At 46.1% G+C, this 22,961-nt stretch overlaps 1 protein-coding gene across 1 annotated transcript in view; it reads right to left on the minus strand.

Annotated features, from left to right (window-relative positions):
• Positions 1–22,961, minus strand: part of CFAP61 (cilia and flagella associated protein 61) — a 184,700-nt gene that overhangs the window by 54,303 nt on the left and 107,436 nt on the right. The window contains exons 19-20 of the mRNA XM_058679390.1: positions 10,515–10,613; positions 5,835–6,003 (exon numbers count right to left, since the gene is read on the minus strand). Of these exons, the coding sequence (XP_058535373.1) occupies positions 5,835–6,003; positions 10,515–10,613 (268 nt within the window). The remainder of the gene's footprint in view (positions 1–5,834; positions 6,004–10,514; positions 10,614–22,961) is intronic.

The following is a 22,961-nucleotide window of genomic DNA, read 5'->3' on the forward strand; positions in this document are numbered from 1 at the left end:
ACTCTAATTGGGTAGTTCTCCCGTATTCAGTGCAGGAACAGTCATGCACTTGCAACAGGGTAGTTGAAATCACTGTTCTATTTTCCCCTGTATATCATCCTGGTTTATAAGTCTCGCTTTTAACCATTGCGGCTGCTCCCTTTGCCTTCTCCCCTCTCATCTTCTCCAGAGCTTGGAAGGTACATAAAAGTCAAGATTGAAATATTACCTTTGCTACTTAGGACAACATGCACTTCTCCCTTGCCACTGCTCTCCAAATTTTCAGCAACTCCTCAGTTTTACTGTAGCAGGAATTATTATTTTTTTGTACTTAATCTCAAACTATAAAGTTATGCAGATTTGCATTTTAAAAATCATGTGTGAGGCTTGCTACCTCTATTTGTATTAATGTGAATTTCAAGATTTTCTTTTCTGTCTCAGTTGTTTGTATTACACATTAAAGTAAGAAAAACAGAAAATATATTTTTTTCTTAGACTTGCACATAAAAGAATGGCTTTATGCTACTTTCAGGTGCAATAGATTTGGATGGGCAGATAATCATGGAATCATCACATTTTCTCCAAAATGTTGTGTAGTTTCATTTTCTTTTGTTACTTAATGCTGGTGAGGGAAGTTTTGATGTTTCTTTTGTTCTTTCCCAGGAGCATGGGTTGGTAATCTGTGATGTTCCCTTTGAAGTCTGTTCATTTTACCCCCATCTTTCTCATGACGCAATGAGAAATGCCTCGTTCTCTGACGTTTGTCAGAATGCCACTGAGCAAGCGTTTCCCTCTCTTTTGGCCAGAAGGTGGTCAGTTTGTCGGACAACATGTTTTCCACGTAAGAAAAATTTTCTTCTAGCATGTCTTTAATTATTGTCTCATTTGGTTGGGTCTCTGCTTTGGAAAAATCAATGATCTACACGTTGCTCCATCACACTCAGCTCCTGTCATCTTTTAGACCAGATGTGCCCTGTTGTCCTCTGACTGCTAAGGGAGCTTTGTACTTTGTCCTCAGTATCCCTGACTTAGCTCGCCAGTCCTTCTGACTCTGAACGAGGCTGAATGTCAACCCTGCCTTACTCGCCCGTTTCTCTTTATTGATTTTGTGGTCTCTCTGTTAATCTTCCGTCTCGGAGTCTGGGTGGTCAGATAGAACTGAGAGACCAGAAGCTTCCTGCCACACCTGTGGAATATGGAGGCATTTGTGTGTGAGGTCCGCCTTTGGGCATTTTCAAAAGCAGGTTTTCTCCTTGGTTTTTCTTGATGTCATTCCCTTTCTCTTCTCTCTGTGTTGCCTTTGGTCACAGATGTCACACTTCAAACAAGAAATTCATTGCCAAAACTCAATTTTGTCAGTTTTTCATGATCGTATGGGTCAGAACTTTTGGGGCAGGGTGTGATGGGTGATTATTTTTATTGTTTTATTTATTTTTAAAAAAGACTTATTTATCTTTATTGGAAAGACAGATATACAGAGAGAAGGAGAGAGAGAAAGATCAATCTTCCATCTATTGGTTCACTCCCCAAATGGCTGGAGCTGAACTGATCCAAAGCCAGGAGCCAGGAGCTTATTCTAGGTCTCCCACATGGGTGCAGGATCCCAAGTCTTTGAGCCGACCCCCACTGCTTTCCCAGGCCACAAGCAGGGAGCTGGATGGGAAGTGGAGGAACTTGTCATAAACAGGTGTGCATATGGGATCCCGGCACTTGGAGGATTAGCCAGTTGAGTCACTGCACTGGGGCCTTGGGCAATGCTTTTACTCCAACATTGACAGAAATCACTTGGTAATACTCAGCTGGCAAGTGGCTTGATCTGGAGGATCCAGAATGGCATCACTCACACATCTGGAGTCTGACAGGAATGGCTGGGGAGGCGGGATGAGTGGAATTGTGAAGCAGAGAGTTCACCTGTGCAATCCCCAGCAAGAGGCTCCAGGCCCAGGGATTCCTTCTGCAGGCATTGGGAGCTCCAGGAGCAATTGTTTCCACAAAGAGGGGCTGCCTAACCTCCATCAAGGTAGTCACACAAGCTTTGTTGCAACTCCATACTCCAGGAGAGGAGAGACAGGTTGCATCTCTTGGGAGCGAGAAACACTGACAAGTTCCCAGAGGATCCCATGATAGCCACTTTTCCTGGACATGCTACTGTTCCTGCCCCCTCATCTTCCTTGAAGTAGAATCTTGTATCAGATGTTGTCATATGACAAGGGAGTGAGGCGCTCAGGTACCATTGTAGGTCCCACACTTTTGTTCACCTAATATGTAATCAAGCTCTCTGGACATCACAACACATGGCTAGTATCTAATCAAGCTTGGGATAAAAAAAAAGGTCCTGCTTGTTCAGGTACTTGCCCCACCCACTGGCTTCCTGAATGGTCTGTGTCTCAGTCTTCTCATGGTCAATACCAAGCTCTTTTGACTTTGAGCTGAAAGAGTGTTGTTCTTCCTCTTTCTTTGTGATGTTACTGAAGTCCTGACTTATCTCTGGAATTGTCTTCAGGTGGAAAGCGGCTCTGTTGGCTCATTGTGGAGGTCATCTCACAGTGCTTGCTTTCTTTCTTTCTTTCTTTCTTTCTTTTTCAATTAAGTTAGTTAATATCTTTCTTTTAAAACAGATTTATTTACTTTATTTGAAATGCAGATTTACAGAGAGAAGGAGAGAGAGAGAGAGATCTTCCATCTGCTGGTTCACAATGGCCACAATACTATGGCTGAAGCTGAACTAACCCAAAGCCAGAAGCCAGGAGCTTCTTCTTGGTCTCCCATGTGGGTGCAGGGGCTCAAAGACTTGGACCATCATTTGTTGCTTTTTTCAGCCCATAAGCATGGAGCTGGATCTACAAACAGAGCACGCAGGACATGAACCGGTGCCCATATGGGATGCTAGCATCATAGGTAGAAGATTAATTTGCCTTGCCACTATGCTGCCCCAATGTGTTTTTTCAAAACCAGTGTATGTTCACCAAAGCCAGTAACCCAAATGAACAGGTATGTGCAAAGGAGTTATAGAGAACTGTTGTGAACGAGCAAAGCCACTGTCCCACATGGAGGCGCTCACAGATGGTCTGAAGTTGACAGACCAAGGGAGAAACTTTCACAAATGCATCATTGGGAGCTATGAGAGTAACTACTGAAGAATCAACAACAGAAATCCTTCAAAACTGACTCTAGAAGAATGACTTGAAAGTAAAAGAGGAGGCCTGGCATGGTAGCCTAGTGGCTAAAGTCCTTGCATTTCTTGCACCGGGATCCCATATGGGTCCTGGTTTGTCTCCTGGCTGATCCACTTCCCATCCAGCTCCCTGCTTGTGGCTTGGGAAAGCAGTTGAGGACACCCCAAAGCTTGGGACCCTGCACCTGTGTGGGAAACCCAGAAGAAGCTCCTGGCTCCTGGCTTTGGATGGGCTCAGTTCCAGTTGTTGTGGCCAACTGGGGAGTGAATCAGTGGATGGAAGATCTTTCTCTCTTTCCTTCTCTCTAAATATTTGAAAATAAATAAATCTTAAGGAGAGAGAGAGAGAGAGAGAGAGAGAGAGAGAGAGAGAGAACTTGAGAGTGAGACCTGCCACGTCTTTTCTCCAGTCCTGCAGAACAATTCTTTCCCTTGTGCACGGTTTTCTGATCAACCAAACGATGTGCACCTGCATCTCAAACGCCACTTCAGAATGAGGCACGCCACTCAAGACGCTTCATTAGTTTAAGTATACAATTATATTTTATAATAGGTTATCTTTGTTCTTAGGGATGTAAGCTTTATTTTCATCATCGGGTTTTGCTTTCAAAAAAATCACAGAATTGGTACAACAGCGTGCAAGAACTGAAGAGAAGAGAAGCGGAGAAACCAGGCCAGGCAATCTGCCATAGCTGGAGCTGCTCTTTCTGGTATCGCTCTGTGTATCTTTGGTCATGATGTCCTTCTGGGAAAAAAAAATGAAATTGGAACTCCCTTTATCACTTCTTCATGTTATGTTTCACTTTGCAAAAAAAGGGCAGGAGCTTAATGTGCCACTGACTAAAGCTGCAGGGGCAGCTGGACACACATGGACCGATGCCCAGGTCTTGGGACAGCTCGCTGTGTCCTCTGCTAACAGCTTCCAAAGCACAAACTTGCCAGCCACCGCTGGAACCCTGGGGTGGGTGAGCTGATGAGAGACAAGCTGTAGAGTGTGTGGCATTTTCTTCTGGTTTAATATTTTTACAACCAAGAGGAATACTGGCATAGGAACATGAAGTATCCCTCCAGTTCATCTTTATCTTTTAACCAGAGCAAAAAAAAAAAAAATCCTTTTCTATCTTTCAGTAATTAGACTTCTTAAAAAAAAAGTGTGTGTGGGGGGGAGGGTACAATGTAGGAAAGGAGGAAGGAAGAAAGAAATTGAGAGAAAAGAAATGAGGCAGAATTTGATACACGGGACTCCAACTGTGGGCCCTTCGGGAGCAGTCCTGAGTGTACCTGGAAGCTTGTCAGAGATGCAGCGTCCCGGGCTCCCCTGGCCCACGCCCTGGGCTCAGAATCAGCATTTTAACAAGAGTCACAGGGAGTCGTGTTTGCAAGGTGCAAAGTTCAGAAATGTTGCTCCAAAAATTCCAGCTGGTGGCTCTCAGCCTTAGCTTATAATTATTTGGGAAATTAAAAAAAAATTACGAGGGTGGGTGATGTGCCACAACAAGTTAAGCCATGACTTGGGTGGACCCCTGCACCACCTCATTGCGTATTTAGGTGCTAGTTTGAGTATGCTGACACCTCTGCTTCCAATCTTGGTCCCTGATGATGTGCCTGGGAAGCAGCAGGTGACCAGTCAAGTACTTGGGCCTCGGTAGCCCACGTGGGAGACCTGGATGGAATCCTAGGCTTCTGGCTTGACTCTGGCTCAGCCTTGACTGTTGTGGGCATTTGGTGAGTGAACAGATGAATGGAACAGCTTTATCTCTGTGTCTCTCTCTTTTCCCTGCAGCTCTGCCTTTTGAGAAGATGAAAATGAATATGCAAGGAAAAAAAATAAAAAGAATACTGATGACTGGGCCCACCAGAATAGCAAAATCCCTGGGTGGCAGAGGGTGTAGGTACAGTCCTGTCTTCAGAAAAGCTTTGGGTGGCCTCTATGCGCAGTCACAGCAGACAGAATACTGAGAGGGCTCAGTCCCCTGCCCCAGCTCCTCTGGGCCAGGCAGTGGGAAGGCTGCCAGCACACATGCCTCTGTGTGGACTCCATAGCCACTGACAAGATGATCTGAGACCCCTGGCCCTGAGTCCCAGAGTTCACTGGCAAGACCCAGCCTGCTTTCGTGGACTCCCGTGAGATGCCCAATGTGTGCTGCAGGCCAGAGAGGCGGCAATCTGTTACCCCAAGTCATGGGGGCAGCTCTAAGCTATCTAGCAGCAACACTTTCTTCAGATTTAGCTTCAACAGATTAATCACACAGCTGCAGGGCAGCCGGTCAATCAGACTTCCTAGCTTTAAGACTGAGAGATAGAAGGTGTGCATGTTTGCAATATTGTTGCAGGGGCCCACCACTGGTGCCTCCTGTGGCATCAGCAAATTGAGCATACAAACACGTGCATACCTGGTGGCATCTGGATCCAGCCTCAGCCAGTAGTTAAGTGTTAACAAACATGGCTTCAAGAATATTTCTCCAGCTCGCTGCCATTTTTATCTTTGAATAGAATATTTTTTCCTGGACTCGGTCCCTGGGAGTGCTATGTGGACACAGCTCTGGCTGCAGGCACAGGGCTTGGAGAGTGTATTTGTGAATGCACGGCGGCAGGCAGCTGTCTTGGAGGAGGACGTGCAGGCCGGGTAAACACATCCACCACGGACAGCTCCCAGCAGCCCCTGCCTGCGCAGCCTCACCTGGTACTGCTGGCCCGTACACAGGATGAGGTGATCGTAGTGTACGATATCTTCCTGGGAAACCACCACGTGCTTGGCCACCCGGTCTATGGCCGTCATTCTTCCCACCACCACATTAACCCAGGAGCACAGGGACATCAGCGCATAATCTTTATCGGTAAAACAGTGGCTGCAACAGAGAGAGGAGAGCTCCGTGAGTGACATTTGAGCAGCTGACAGTGGGTATTAATTAGACATCTGGGGAGCTGCTACAAGTCCCCTGATGGGCCAGGTCCCAGGCTCTGGCTGCGAGTTGACCAGGACAGATGCTAGATTTTTTTTTTAAGGTACAAACGAACATCCTTCCGTTAGAGCTGACTTGTTCCACCTGGCCTAGGCTGGTCCACATGGAGGGGGTGTGTGTGTGTGTGTGTGTGTAATCACTCTTCTGCTTCTGTGCATGGTGTTTTTAAGTCTGCTTTAGCTGCTGGACTGTCACACTGACCACAGGAAATGAGAAACAAGAGACTGACACTGCTAAGGCAAGGGCCAGCGTCCGAGAGTACAGAGAAATCTTCCATGCTAGTGCTTGTTCGATAAATGACTCATCCTACAATGAATGAATGGCTCGTGCCAAAGCAACAAGATGCCTTTTATGTGGTTAACCAGGTGAGGCTTGCAGCGAGGCCCACCCCTAGGGACTTTGGGGAGTCCCTGTGCTGGGCACAGGTGACATGCAGGGAACTGGCACTTGTGTGCAGAGTAGGACCAGTGAAGACTTAGCAAAGGTCTGGTGGCTGCACAAGCCCCATTTCCTGGTGTCTCCAGATTTACTGGGGCAGGGGGCGGGGGAGGGATTGCGATGAGGACTGTTTGAAGGACTTTCTGAAAGGTCTGACCTTGTGAAGATGACCTTTGGTAACACTCCTGTTGTGACAACCAGTGGTTGTCTAAGATGACTAAGTCGGATGAGTTTCCTTTCATCCTGCTGCTGCTCTTGTCAAGCAGAATCTTGCCAGGGTCTACAACCCCTGCTCTTGACCATGGCCTGGCTGCACCCTGGATGGCTTTCAGTCTCCTCACCTCTCCACCAGGGGTTGGGGGGATACTGAGCCCACCCTGGGTACTTTGACCATTGTGAGAAAGGAACTGGAAAAAGTAAGAGATGCTGTTTTGTCAAGTGGGATGCAGATGGGGAAGGCATTATCTAAATAATGTTAATGATACATAATCCTGTTTATTTTCCTCGGAGGCAAACAGGATTCTGAAGTGGTAATGGGAGAACACTTTTCTTCTTTTTTGATCCATGCAACAGTCTGGCCTTGCTGCACAAAGAGAATTCTAGTAATGGATGCCCATTAGACCCCGTTACCAGGGTCCGTGAAAAGAGACGGGCGCTCTGGGCTTTGCAACTCCCTGTGAAGCAACACTTAAAAACAAGATGATTTCATCTTAATAAATTAAAAAAAGAAAAGAAAAGAAAAGAAAATCAAGAGCTAGCAGGTCGCAGGGAAATAATGGGCAGTGAGATGAAATTCTCTTGTCAACAAGTACCCACGTTGATAGCTTTACAGCAGTACAGGTGGTTCAGGGAGCCCACCTCTCTACAACACATGGCCCCAGGGTTGTTCCCAGTCATCTCACAGTCCCTCCTGTATGCAGGCCATGCGAGGTGGTGGTAGGGGAAGTAAATGAAGTTAGTGCACAGGGATTAGTGCCGTGAAGATCTGTGCAAAGATAAATGCTTCTGCGGAAAATCTACAGAAGGCTAAGATGCCAGCACCATTTTGAATGATGGCATGATGGTGGTGTTGCTGAATGTCAGCATTCATATCTGAAGCTCTGTCCAGCTGGAACTGGGAACTTGGGGAACACTGCTCTGGAAGAACCCTCACTGGGATGCAAAAGGAGGCGAGTGAAGAGTGTGTGGGCATTTGCTCTTCCCCGGCTGCTATACCCATGACACTGCTCAGTTTTAACCATCTGGTGTCAAGAGACAGATCTTACCTAATTCCCCACCCCGACCCCACCACAGCAATGAAGCTGTATCCTGGTGACTCTAAAAGCGACCCTCTTCTGCCATTATTTCCTAAGCAGTTAGTGGGCATCAAGATTCTAACACAGGAAGGGACTGCTTGCCAACTCAATGAGACAGAATGACCACCACTAGGATTCTCCGGAAAGGGGAGAAGGAACCAAAGAAGGCAGATCAGTGACTGAAAAAAAAAAAAAGAACCATGAAAGGTCATCTTTACAGACCATTCAGAGGTGAGATGAGAAGGAAAGAGCAGAATTCAGGGTCAGGAGATGTTTGGAAGTGACCATATATAAGGAGAGTGGCCAGCCTGCTCAAGTTTGTGGTTCTCCTAACTTAGTGGGGGGACAGGAGACTAAGCCCCCAAACTTTGGGTACACAATGACAGCCCAGCTCCAGCATGGCAAACGTTAAGTCAGCAGAGGCCTACTGCCTCTTGGAATCACAACTCTTCAGAACGACAAAGAACTCTGATGGTTTTTTTTTTTTTTTTTTTTTATAAAGAACTGGATCATGATGCTCTCAGAAAGGAGGCTCACAATTAACTTTCCATTCTTCAGGCCTGACTGACCAATTAATGGATGGCTCCCTCCTTCTGTATCTCCACCCCTCCCGCGGCCTTCCTTCAGCTGCCTCCCAAGCATGTCATTAGCACCTCCGCCAGGGGCTGGGCAGTGTAGGGGAGGAAGATGAATGTGATGCCAAATAGTAACAACAGTAATAATCCAGAATACTGGCTAGGGACAAGCTCAAAATTAGTATATAGAAGGAAGATCATGTGTTATCAGATTTATGGATGTCATTTGCACATGTTAGTTTCAAACTTGGAGATCATTTCCTTTCTTGGGATTCTGGGACCATTTGAAAGGCAACATCCTGTCCAATCTGTGGTTTCTAAGAACTGTGATGACATGCAGTGACCCGCACAGAGAGACCTGGCTGCGTTACTCATTTAACTCTTGCCCAACACTTGATTGAGGAGACTTTGGTATGAACGTTGGAGCCAACTTCTTCATCTAGCCCATCATTATTTCCTGGGCACCTGCTTGTGCCAAATCCAGGAGCTGCTCCATGAGCAGCAACAAAGAAAGCAAGGCAGAGAATCAACCACTTAAAAAGGCAGATTAGGAGAGTTTCAACAGCAAGAGAGAAATACAGCAGAGCGAGGGGAACCCAAGTGTGTTGGGATGCTGACTGCAGATGAATGGAGCAGTCAGCATAGATCTAGTGGATCGGGTAGCAGTTGAGAGACAAGAGTGAAAACCCTGAGGACAGGAACTTTTCGTATTTGAGGGGCATTAAAGAGGCAAAGAGGCTGTTATGGTGTGTGTGTGTGTGTGTGTGTGTGTGTGTGTGTGTGTGTGTAATGGCACAAATTATAAAAGATGAGGTTAGAGAAGTCAGAAGTTGGGAGAGGTCTTAGGTCATAGCATTTCTAGAACATTCTGTGATAGCAGAAATGTTCTGCAGTCGTGCTGTGTAATATAAAACGGTGACTGGTGGCCACACGTGGTTGCCTGAGCCCTTATACATGGCTCCTGGAAGTGAGGAATAGAATTTCCATTTCAACAAGTTGTAATTGACTTAAAACAGCTGAGTGTGGCTTGGGAGTGTTCTATAACGCAAGGGGTGGATGAGCTGAATCCAGTTTTACAGTGTGGGCTGAGCTGCTACGCTGAGTAGGCAGAAGGACAGAAGCAGGGGTGACTCCCACAGCCTCCCAGCCTGGGCGGCATGGCACTCCCACGAAACCAGCTCAGAACCAGAATTTCCTGGTTAGAAATTTTGAAAGAGGGCAAGTGAAGAAGAGGACACTTGTGGGTCATCCTCTACGCTTGGCCAGAACTTGGTGTTAGGCTAATGCTAACCAAAACTTCCAGAAGGTGTGTTTCAACAGATACTTCTCATGATCAAAACCACCACCACCAAAAAAACATCAGGCTCAGGAAGTGAACCCCCTGGGTCAGACCCTTAGCAGTAAGGACAGAATTTGAAGCCACTTCCTCTTGGCTCAAAAACAAGACCATTTTTTTTTTCTGTACCATCATGATCCCTTCCAGGAAAAAAAAAAGTTTATAGCCTGATAAAAAGAATTAGGTCACAATGAGCTTGGTCCTACTGGCAAGGAAGCTGTGCTTGCTCTCTGCTGGAAGGCAAAGCCAGCCTTTTCCACAGAAGGAAAAGGGTCCCTCCATCACAGGCTTTGAAACGAACCCCCGAAGAGGGACCAATTTCCTTCTTCCTGGCGGGATAAATTGGGAGAGTATTCCCGGAGGCAGGGTGCCTGGTGCTTCTTGTACCCATGTTTTGCTGTAGGAAATTAAACCTGATGGAAGCTGTGTGGTAATGAAATGGCATTTTCCAGGACGGATATTATCACACCGTGATTCTGCAGGGCTGTGTTGAAAACAACACAGCTCACCCAGAGTGGCGTGGGAGGCCTCTGCCTAGCCTAACCCGGCCAAGCAATGTGGGGTGGGTCGGGGGGGGGGGCACCGATCGGTTAGCTAGCAAGTTTGTCTCTGTATTTCCTTAGGTAGACTTGAAGTCTGGGAGGGAAAACTTGCCATATCTCCCTTTTCTGATCTGAAATCTCTCTCAGCCTAAGAATGCACACAAAGCGGGACATTTGGGCTGCGGAGCAGAAATGCAAACACAATTCATACTCGCTTGCTAGGAATTTTCTTGGTTCACTGCCCAGAAGTTTTTTCCCTGGGAGTCCATGAGCTGAAATCAGGGTGAGGCTGTTAAACTTCAGGTGCGAGCTGCAGAAGAAAGAAGCAAAGGGAGAAAGAACAAAAGCGGTTAAGCATGATGCAGTGCAAGGACTTTTAAAATGATTATATTTCAATGTAACTTTCCTTCCTGTGTAGTCCAACATTTGCATTTTTTTTCCTTTGAGGCTGGCAATCTTTGCACAAACCTTCAGACAGAACTGAATGTTCAAATGAAGAAAGCAAGATTATGCTGATGTTGCAAATTGTAGAAACTTCTGGAAGCTTAGGGCAGACACTTTTTTTTTAAATTTGCTTTTCAAAGTAAAACAAAACTAAACCCACATATTGGGATGAGTGAGGTAAATTTGGTATAAATTAATGCAAAGTTTTAATTTCAGGCCATTTTCTAAGAAACTACTTTGATCATGATCATCACGGCTAACCCTTGTGCACATCCTCCTATACACTTGAAATAGTCTCTAGACTCCTTATAATACTGAATCAGTGTCAATTCTAGTGCATAAGTAGCTGTTAGACTGTATCATTTAAGGACTCACAACAAAAACATCTGTGCATATTCAGTACAGATGTTGCTTTTTTTTAATGTAATACTTCTCATCTGCCGTTGAACTCGCAGCAATGTTAAAGTCATGAGAAGGCTGACTGCTCTGTAGACCCGGAACAGTCGAGAGGCTTCCATTGACTATGTAAGTCCATTGGCCAATAGCAGCCTCAATGCTTTCAGATGCACTCAAATCAGGACAGCAAAGTAGAATATTCTAGAAGATTCCTTTCCAGAGCAACATTGCCTTCCACTCACTTTGGGCTTTCCAGAGCCTGTGGCACTTTGGTAAGCATTATCTTAGAGATCGGTCTTTAAGATGGTTCGTGCCGGGGGTGGGGGTGGCGGTTAGGGAAATCAGCATTGGAAACTGTAGATTGATTTGTTCAAGGTCAACTCACGAGCAGAGTGGTCAGAAATTATATCCATGGCTTCTGACCCTGAGCTGTGCCTTCTCTACTCATCATGCCGCCCTCTCTGACCAGACCCCACAAGCAACTTTCATGTGCATGCCCAGCCTGAAGATGGTGTGCGTTTCAGACTTTAAACACTCCTGTTTAAAACACTCCTGCTGCACATCTTCCCCTTACTTGTGGTCGGCATGATTTTTCTGGGTGAGCTGATCTTCTCAGAGGGTCCTGGCTGCTGAGAATATTCCCCCCCACTAAAACCTCTTCTTAATTCACACGTCCTCTCCAACCCACCAAATCCCAAAGAGGACGCCTTCGCCAAGTCAGTGGAGAACACCTGCCCCATCCCTGTGAAAAGACTGGAAAATCTCCAAATGTGGAGATGCTATCAATTTACTGACAGTCCATTAAGTAGCACTAAAAGCAGGAGACTTCTGATGATGGCCCCGGGGCTGGCCATGCATTAAACCCACTGCACCTGACATTTAAAAATAGCTAAATATTATGAAAGGTTTTGCTTTAAAGTCTCAAAGGATGGGTATCATTTAAGAATGAACATTCTTATTTGATATGAATAAAACCAAGCACATTTTATCCTCTGACAACAAGAATAAAACATTTTTGAATATCTTCCAACAGCCTAAAGGTCACAATCAACCTCAGCTACTTGTGATGGCCAGTCTGAAAGTGCACACTGGTGACAGGCCTTTGGTTTGTGATCATTTAATAAAAGATTCAGATAAGAATAACAACAACGTATGTCTATACTTGAATGCAATTAAAATTTGTTCTGGCTTTAGAGCTTATGTGATTGAAAAGTGGTTTACTTCGTCTTCATAGTTTGCTGTTTTCAGATTCAGTAATTTACTTATTTCAGGGGGTGACAGAGAAGGGACACACACACACACACATACACACAATCTTCCACCTGCTGTTTCCCAAATGGCTACAACATCCAAGTACTTGCTTCCTTCCCAGGAGTGTTACAGGAAGCTGGAAATGAAGCAATGGGACTTGATCCGGAGCTCTGGGATGGGAATGTTAACCGTGCAAGCAGCAGGTTAACTAGCTGTGACACAAAGGTTGGCCTCTAACAATAATCTTACCAGCTCTCTTTACATCTCTATCTAAGAAGGCTCAATGGTTCTCCCATTATGCCTCTTACGTATCTTATTCCCTTCATACTAAATATCTGAATTATCTAACAACACGGATCAAATGACCTATCAATTGCCAAATTACCATGCTGTGGTATCCTGAATTATCTTGCTGCACAATTAAAAATTTCCCAAAAGACAGAGCTGGATATTCTTCATTTGTACCACCTATAATAATATATTACAGAGGGTTTTTGTTTTTGTGGAGAGGGGGCATTTTCTGGATTTTTCTATGTAAAAGCAGCACTCTTCTACCTTTTCCCTTAGCCCTAATCCAATTCCCTTTGCACTCTTCACGGTGGGTGTTCTGGCCCTTTACCCAACCTTCAGGTTCCCGATGGAACACTTCTTGTTCTCACGACTAGTTTCCTTCCTCATGCCAAGTAAGTGCACCTTGCACATCACAAGGAAAACGGGGCAGCCACCAGCCCTGGTCAACTTCCTTGCTTGTCAAGCCAGGAGGCATCTGCAAAGAGTGTCATTCCATTCTGGTCTCACACATTTACCTGCCTGCTCTCTGAGTCCCTCTTGGGTCTCCCTTGATCTCCAGACCAGCCCATTTCTTTTGGCCGCTAAAGAAACTAGAGTCAAGTGCCAATAAGGTGGATATGTGACATCCACAGGGGCCATGGCCATGCTTTTCTGCTTCTCTGAGTGTGGCCTCCATCTGCAAGGTCACCTCAGGCCTAGGGTGGCTCCTGGCACATTACAGAAAGGAGAAATGGGTAGAAAGGGCTGCCTGTTAATGACCCCTTCTGAGAGTCTCATGCGACATTTCTCTTTACATTGCCAGAACTCAGTGATGCGGTTATCTGTAGCAGCAAGGGAGGCTGGGGAAAAGGTAATTTTTCAAAGAAAAATGTGAAAACTTTGTCAAAGAACTACCAGGGACAAAATGCAGAAGAGACACCGGGAGGCAAGCCCAAGACATTACTTATGTTGACTCACAAAAGAAAGGAAGGATGGGAATGTGAGAGCATCCTCATAATGAGGATCCAGGCTGCAGACTGCACAGTGCTCCAGGTTCTCTGCCATGCAGGGAACAGGGGTTTTCCACCACGGTGGGATGCCACCACTAACCTAACCATGCAGGCAGTAAGGGATGGAGGAAAAGGGCAGAGCAGGGTCATGGATGGAGAAGCCTCATCGAACGAGCTAAGACAACAGTGTCTTCAGGTTCCCTGCATGTTCTCATACAGCACCATGCCACAGCTGACTGTCGCATGCATTCTAACTGGCCTGCTCCACAGATGTCCAGCCTGACAGGTCCGTGTCTAGGCAACGCTCTGGGTAGCTCTAGCCCACTTCTCCTCTCTCTCTGGCAAAGTCATGGCCAATGAACCACCTCTTAAGCTAGGGATCTGCAAGTCCATCTCAGATGCGAACTCTCTTTCCCTCTACCCATGCAGGGCACTGTGTCCACTCACCTGGCCCTGGCCCCTTCGTCCTTCAGTGCCCATTTCCCACCCACCTCCCAGGGCACAGAACCTGAGCTCAGCATCTGGACTAGAAAAACAACCTCAGGGGTAGTTTCTGTGGCACAAGTGTTTCTCTTTTGTCCTGTTCCACACAGCTAGATGCCACTTCTTCCATGAAAGCAAATCTCAGTAGCTCCTCGTTTTGAAATCCCCAGCTTTACTCACTGTAGTGATACCAGAATATGGTGGTGAAGGTGAAGGGCTTGGGAGTCACTTGGGTGAGTTAGTTAACCTCCCTGTTGCTGTTTCCTAGCCTATGAAATGAGGAAGATAGAACCTCATATCTCCTGTGATGCTGTAGAGACAACATGGAAGCACATGTATTGTTCAGAAACAGCACATTTTTGATGAATATAAACTATTTTTATGACCAAAATGTTAACTCCAAATGTACTAGCTTGGCATCCAGGGTCATAAAAGTTGGGGCCTAACCTGTGCTTCCCCCAAGCCCCAAACTTCTTTGTAACATGTAATATAAAAATACATCACATATTATTTATATATTATTATATAATATATTATGATATCTTACATAATATATAAGTACACACCTCAATCCTTACATCTAAATCTAAGAGTATCTGCTCTGAAAGTGTAAGGTTTCAGTAATTCAGTCTAACTGTTCTGAGGATCAAATACGGAAATGAAATTATTTTTAAGATTTTTAAATGGGGATGACTTAGGAATAGTCTCCAAGTTCCTGCAAGTGGATCACAGAACACAGCGTGGGTCCGAGCAGGCATCCCAGGTAACGCCAGGGTCGGCTGCCCAGCAGAACGCACAATGCTCTGGATCTGGTGGTGCTGGATTAATGTACACAAGCAGTTTCTAACATCAGCATGAACCCTCAGCTCCAAAACCAAAGGTCACTGTTACCGTGGAAAAAAAAAAAAAAGGTTCGAGTTAAGTGCTCAAGCCAATGAAACATTAAACAAGTGCACCTGCATTTTCACAGTAAATAATTCCAGTGGGGATTTCACGTTGCTGTGGCTACAAAGGGAGGAACAGCTCGGAGATACTTGGAGAGTGGTGGAGGATTAGAGTATCCAGGGAAATAAGTAAAAGGGATTGCATTTCACTGCAGGCTTCTTAAGGCTAAACGGCCTTACCCTCCACACACAGAGGATCCCACTGCCAAACTGCTGTGAACAAGATAAAAAAAGAAACCAAAAACTTCACACGGTTCACCCTACATCTAAAACTAGCTAAGCCAGCTTGCTGGACGATTGCTTATCATCATCATTACTGCTGATATTTTTGGCAAGGTAGAGGCAACCCAAGCTGTAGAATTTAATTCACTGCTTTTATTTAAGCCAATTGTATAGAGAAAAAAGAGGAACTCCACATTGATCTCAATGTACTCAACTAAGCCTCTGCTAACAGAATTGTGCAAAATGGTGACAGAAGAAATGTTTGCCAGATGACAGCAAATCCTAACTCAGGATAAATATTTGACCTAACTGCATATTCTACTAGTCAAAGACTAACTCAGGTCTAATTCATTCTAAATGATATAGAATAATATCAGAAAGTCATTGATGAAATGCCCCCAGATGGTACCCCAAAACCGGGAGTTGGGTGAAATGTCAAAATTAGAAGGAAAATATTCTTGCCATATAAAACACAATATAAAGCAGATAAAGAGAATCTAACAGTCCCTCCCCCATTAAAATGTTTACGTTTTTTCATCAGTATTTTGTTTTTCTGTTTAGATCACAGCAGATCTCTGTTTTTCAAAGTTCTCAGATATTTGATGTTGGAACATTTCTGATTTGCACAAGAGGTTAAAGAAGCATGTCAAGCAGTCATCAACATTTTGCCACTAAAGACACTTGAACACGCTTTGCTGGCAGAGCGTTTTAAAAGCAAACCACAGATTTCATTTTACTTTATTAGCACATCAGAACGTAGAAGCCTAAAGCAGAAAAGCAGAATCATGGAACGGACTACTATACACTCAAAGAGGTGTCACAGGCGGTAGTGTTGGCAACTTACTTGCATTTTGACCCAACCAGACACGCCATGGAAGAACCATTTTTGAAGACCAGTGTGGAAAACTGAACGTGGGTTTCATATTAGACGGCAGCAAGGAATTACTGTATCTTCTCAGGAGTGTGTTAAAGGCACTGGTCTGTTTTGGCTCTGTTAGTGGAACTCAAATGGCAGCTGCACTTGGGCCACACAGCTGTCAATAGTGGCACACTCTCACCTCCAGAGTGAGACCAAAGAGAGGCATCCAGGGAAGGTTCCGATACACCCAGGAGGCGGCTGGCTCCGTCTCTTCCAGGATGCCCTCCTGGCTGGCTCCACCTCGGAGTGTGGGTCTGACCATCTCTCTGCTTGGCAGCCCCCGTGGGAAGTAGCACAGGATCTGGAGACAGGGGCTCAGGAGCACAGCTCCCATGCCTATCCTGAGTGCAGGCTTGTCCAGGGACGCACTGGGAGGGCACGAGCAACTGCCTGCAATGTTGCTGGGCTTCTGTGGAGTCTCCCAAGACCCGGCCTGGGACAACAGTGGTGGCAGCAGAAGGGACTGGGGAAGAAGGGTAGGTTTAGGGATTCAGGGTCTCAAATAAAACACTGCTGTATTATATCTCTGCACAAAGGAAACACATGAGTCCTGGATGAAAGATAATTAAAATGAGTATCCTGCCTGGGAGACCCAGGGGGAAGAGGGGAAACTCCTGGCTCCCAGCTTCAGATCAGCCCAGCCCTGGCTGTTATGGCCGACTGGGGAGTGAACCAGCAGATGGAAGATCTCTCTTGGTCTCTCACTCATTCAAGTAAAGTAAAATAAAACTTTTTAAAAAGTTGGGAGTTCTTGTGAAGCAGATTACAATTACGTTTATTTTTAGAATTTAGGGAAAATTATTAATGACCTTTAATCTACATATATGAAGAAAAGTATACATTTATACTTGAAGCTATGCTTACATGAGGGTGTTTCAAAAACTCATGGATAGAATTACAACGTATTCACTCTGATGTGGAAAAAACTTTGAAATTTGTGTAGTATTTTTTCTTCCTGTGTACACTATCTGGAAACTGAAAAAATTTTGAAAAATGGGCGTGGTTTTTTCCCCCATGTAAACTTTCTGGAAACAAGGAGTTTTCTCTGTTGTGAAAAAAAATTTTTTTGATATTAGCAGAGTTTTCTATTCCACCCTGTACACCTTCTGGAAATTTTCTGAAGAACTCTTGTATACTGAACACAGAGAAGATGGCAGCTACAGAAGACAAGGCCAAAAAAAGCTTCACACCCAAGAGGCAGCAAAGGACGCCTAAGCGGGCAAGTTGCTTAAGACTGGAATAACAAAGCGTGTTGGGAATTTGACAGCAAGAGAGAGTGAGTGATGGTTACAGGTGGGCCTTATTCACACCACATGGACACGTTTCTTCACAATTCTTCTTGAGCCTTCGTTCTTACCGGAGACAGTTTAAACATAAAACTTCATGAAATGCTTTTGACTAATGTCCAATTTATTGTCTACATATCATGAACTCAGGGTAATGGCTTCAACTGCTTAACGTTAATGAGAGCTCAATAATTCGATCTGGTAAGAACTAAAATAACAATATGACTTAGATGATTTGTGGAGAATTGCAAGATGTGGTTTGGAAAACAAGCCCATAAAAAAAAGCCAGTTTCAGTGCATAATTAGAAGGGGGAAGTGGGTTTTCTCGCAGATGAAGACCACTAATTTTGAGGAAATATTTAGAAACTGGTTCCCAAAGCCAGCTACATGTCAGAATTACCTGGGGGAGTCTGTGGAAATACCTACTCCTGGAACGCACCCCAGTCCTATGACGTGTAACCCAAAGCAGGGTTCAGGAAATTATTGTTTCTACAGTCTTCTCCATTCCCTCCCAAGGGGCTTGGATGCAGCATCTGGGACTTTGAGAATCTTTTTATTTACAGCCAGAACTACACAACGTTAACCCTAATGTCTAGGAAATGGAGTTACAACATTTCTTTTTTACACCGTAAATCCTTAAAAACAAAAGCCACAGCTTGGAATACCCACACCCCATCCTGGAGTGCCTACTTCTAGCCTTGGGTATTCCTTGCTTCCGGTTGAGCTTCTTGCTAACACATTCTGAGAGGCAGCAGATGATGCTTCAAGGGCTTGGGCCCCTGCCACCCATGTGAGAGAGCTGGATGCAATGCCTAGTTCTTGGCCCAGTTGTGACTTGACTTGGGGGAATGAATCAGTGGTTGAGAAAGACCTTGTTCTCTCTTTCTTTCTCCTTCTGATTCATCTCCCCCCGCCCATCGCTTTTACTTTCAAATAAGTAACTACATGTTTTAAGAAATAAAACGAGAAATCCAAAGCCATTCTCATCAGGCCCAAACATCTTACTATGTTGCTAGAGTTGGATCATCCCTTTACCAGGTTCTCGTCTTCAGAGTACTGTAGTTAGAAACATGCACTCCAGAAGTCATACGCTTCCGTTAACCACCAAAAATGGCCTGGCCTGGCTTTGGGCCTCACACAGCAAGCAGTGCGCAGGCTCTCATGCCTCAGAAAGCAGGCTCACCCGTCACCTCGACAGAAGACTCCATGCCTGTGTTGTCAGGCCAGGCTGCCTCTGGGCCTCCCTTTCAAATTCCCACAACATGCTCCAAGAGGGGGACAGGCTGACATTACCTAATGCCCCCAGTACACCTGCATGCAGTATAAAGAAGTCAATGGCTAGACATTAGAATTTAGTTCTCTCTCTGGGGAGGTGTACAGGTGGCACACAGCTGAGGATATACTGTGTCTTTGACTTTGGTGGGGAGTGTGGGGAAGAGCAGGGTTGCCCATGAGAAATGTGGGGTTCGTAAGAAGCAGGGTGGCAGGGCCAAGATGGTGTCCATCTAGGAGCACTGCAGAAGGAGTGCTGGTAAAGCACAGATGGCTGGGCCCAGCCAAGGTCCCCAGTGCTGTTGATGCTGGTGTCCTAGTAATGACACTTTGAGAACCACTATCCTAACAGTTGATGGCTGCGAGCTACTCAAGAAAGGAGGGTAGAATTTAAGAGTTTTCTATGAAGGAAGAGCAAGCAGACCTTAAAACCCTGCATGGACACCAGCTGCCTCCAGATGAAAAGTGGGTGGCCCTACACAGGCCACAGGCATCACTATCTGCTTCTGTCCTCCTGTCACCAGGGCCATGGTGCAGCAGAGGTTGACAGTCATGGTCACCAGCTTGGGGTGTGGCAGAAGAAGGGCAATCGGTCCTGAGATGAACAAGGAAGCACTGCCTATTTCATTTAGTCACTTAATTAGTGACAGGCCACATGGCAGGTTTCTGAAGTCTTCGGACAAATGTAAAAGATAAGAAGGGCTAATTAAGCTGCGGGCACAGGGCTGGCTTGCTGCCAGTGCCCACAGCTGTGCCGGAGATTGTGCGGAACCGAGATAACAGTTATGGTCACTCGGCCACGGTGGCAGCTCTGAGAACACGCTGGCCTGCTCCAAGCTCTTCTTAGTCCCCTTGGGTCCCAACCAGATGAGTGAGGGTCCAGTTGCTAGGAAGCACCGCTTCTCCTAAGTGGAAGTGGGAGGGAGCCAACGAGTCCTGGGCTTTCCAGCACTTTCCCTGAGTCAGAAGCATCCTTCTCTCTCCAGTCCCACAAGGCCGAAGGGATTAGCACTGCCCCTCACCACTCCACCCCACCCCAACCCGGCTGCCTTCAGCCACTGGCATCTCGTGATTTCTTTAATGCTTCCCCCCCACACCCGCCGCCCCCAGTACCTGTACAGGTTCTTTAGAGATTCTTTACGTCTGAATTGCATTAGGCAGGATTTTTTTTTAAAAGGGATTAAAAGGAATAAATGCTACAAACTGTGAAAACACACACACAGATGGACTGAATCAGAAGCGGGGGGATGGAGGAGGTCTCTGGTACCCAAAGACACTGACTGCACTGCAGGGAGCTGGCCAGGGGCGGGGCAGCGCATCTATCTGGGACCCTGTGCCGGGAAGGGCCTGCAGCTCCGCACTTCTATTTTGATGTTTTCAAAATCACTGAAAAATTAATCAGAGAGACACAGAGATAAAGCTCCCATCGGCTGGTTTTGCATCTTTTTCTTTTCTTTTTCTTTTTTTGGGAGGAGGGATATCTGCTTTTTTTCATTTTATAACTATTATTATCATCATTTTATGATACAATTCCATAGGCCTTTTAAAAAGATTTATTTATTTATTATTGGAAAGTCAAATACACAGAGAGGAGGAAAGATAGGAAAATCTTCTGTTCACTGGTTCACTTCCCAAGCGGTCATAATGGCCAGAGATGAGCTGATCCGAAGGGGCCAAGACCTTCTTCCAGGTCTCCTATGTGGGGTGCAGGATTCCAAGGCTTTCCCAGGCCATAGGCAGGAAGCTGGATGGGAAGCAGAGCTGTTGGATACGAATTGGCACCCACATGGGATCCTGGTGGTGTATGCAAGGCAAGGATTTGGCCACTAGGCTACCGTGCTGGGCCCTCACATGTCTTTCTAAGTATGACTTTGGAGTATCTCACATTCAACATAATAATACATCTAGGAAGTTCCGCAGGACTAGGCTTGGTGCCCTAAGGAGTAAGATCTGACTTTCTGAGTTTTGTGCAAGAGGCTTTTACATGTCCCTGAAAAGCTCTGTGGTTCTGGAAGTAGAGTTTCCCTGACGGATGCCGTGGAAGCCACGCTGAGAGTTGGCTGTTGATCCAGGACTGGGGAAGTTCACTTCAACCCCAGATAGGGTGGGTGGCAGAACCTTGGGGCCCCCTGCTGTGACCCTGCCCTGGCACAGATGTGGGGACTAGCTGTGGCACTACAAGTCAGAGGTGGGCTGCCCGGGACAAGTTCTCTGCACTTTACTCAGGGGGTTATTAGGGGTGCTCAGAGAACAAGGGGTGTGTAACAACTATGGGCAGCCAAGGAAGAGCTTTCTGATCTCAGAGAGCCAGGGCAGACATAGACACAATCCATTGTTCTCCAGGACTGTAATTTTAAAATAATTCAGGCCCATCACTCAAATCCCTTGGGTGTCATGGCAGACAGGTGTACCACAGAGGAACGTCTTAGCGCCTGCCTTCTCACTGCAAGTCCATTGCCCTCTGCACGGTCAATGAGCCAGCCTGTTTTCCTTTGATGCACCTCCTCCCTGACTGTAACGGAACAGGCACCCTGACCCGTGCTCTGCTGCCCCCATCTCCCCATGCTCAGCCCCTCAGTCATGTCAGGGAGGCCCACGGCCTGGCCAAGACCAAAGGGGCAGAGTCCACAGGGCCACCCTCTTTGGCTATTCCAGAGGTGCTTCTGCCTGGTGCCCTCAAAATCCAAGTGTGCAGGCCCAGCGGCTATGAAGAAATGAGCTGAGCCTCACCCCAACCTGAGTGACCCTTGCCCCTGCCCTCTGTCACTCCTCCACTGGTCAGAGGCCTCTCTCCAAAGCTAATGACAATTGCAGGAAGCTCTGCCAACAGGGCTGTCAGGCTCTCACCTGGCCCCGGAACAGTCGCTGGGAGGGCAGAGGAGGCCAGAGCCTGCAACACTGGTCTCTGTCCACAGGGAGATGCCTGACACGTGTCACTGGGCCCTGGAGATCTGATGGCCCTGCCCTGGGAAGGACAGGAGGCAGGTGACTCACAGGGCTGACCACTACCGACCAGAAGGAATGTCCAGGTGTGTCTATGCTGAGGGAACTGGGGATGGACAGCAGCTGAGAAGGTCAGACAGAATGCTGAGCTAAAAGACAAAACAAAACACTTGGCTCAACAGTTAGGACTCTGCTGGAAATACTGGCGTCCCGCATTGCTTTTCGAGTTCCATCTCCATGTCCAAGTCCAGCTTCCTGCTGCCACTCACTGTGGCAGGCAGTGGGTGATGGTTCAACTACGTGGGTCCCGGGCATATGCATGGGAGACCTGGGTTGGGCTCCTGGCATCTGGATGCAGCCTGTTCCAGCTGTTGAGAGCATTTGGAAAGAGAACCAGTAGATGGGGGAGATTTCTCTGCCTTTCCAACGAGAACACACACACAAAGTCCTATTCTTCATGCTCCCAGTTGGAACCAGGCAGAGATTCCAATGCATTAGGGGCAGACTTTTCCCAGTAACACCTTAGCACTTGGCGGGGCCGGGGAGATGGGGGAGGGGGAAGGACACAATGGACTCAATAATGGCACAGAATTTATGCAAGAATCGCTTTCTGGTGTCCTTTGGAGAAGGACCAGATGTGCTTTATAATGTCTTGCATGGAAATAATAGAAAGGACCAAGAGTGATGTCTGTTATGTCACCAGATGACAAGAGTGCCAGATTTTCGGGAAACACAGGTGACTGTGCTGGGCCTCAAATGGACTTTCCAGGAACTACAGGGCACCTGCGGGGCCTGTTCATGCAACCTGAGAGTGCAAGTGCAAGCAAGGTGGTTTTTTTTTTTTTCTTTTTTCTTGTCTTCCAAAATGTGGATTTAATTCTCATTGGCTGTTGGCAATCAGTGAAAACTTTGTTTTTTAAATTCACTCCAGCTCAAATAATTTATAAAGTTTAGTTTGAATGGCAGCCGGTTACTATGGCAATTGCTGATTTAAAATAATTATAGAAAATGATGAGAAAACTATTTCCTCTCTTAAGGATTGGAGATCCGTAAACTGATACCAGTCTATTTTTAGTGGACATAATCTGTGTAACAATGATAGAGAATTATGGGTACTTTAAAATGCTTTAAAAAGGTCTGCCTGATTGGGGAATTTAATCAACCAAGGATTTACATCAAAATTTATATTTATCTTGATTAAACCTAAGTCAATTCCAC

This window comes from Ochotona princeps, chromosome 22 (genome assembly GCF_030435755.1).
Source record: "Ochotona princeps isolate mOchPri1 chromosome 22, mOchPri1.hap1, whole genome shotgun sequence".
NCBI classification, from domain to species: domain Eukaryota; kingdom Metazoa; phylum Chordata; class Mammalia; order Lagomorpha; family Ochotonidae; genus Ochotona; species Ochotona princeps.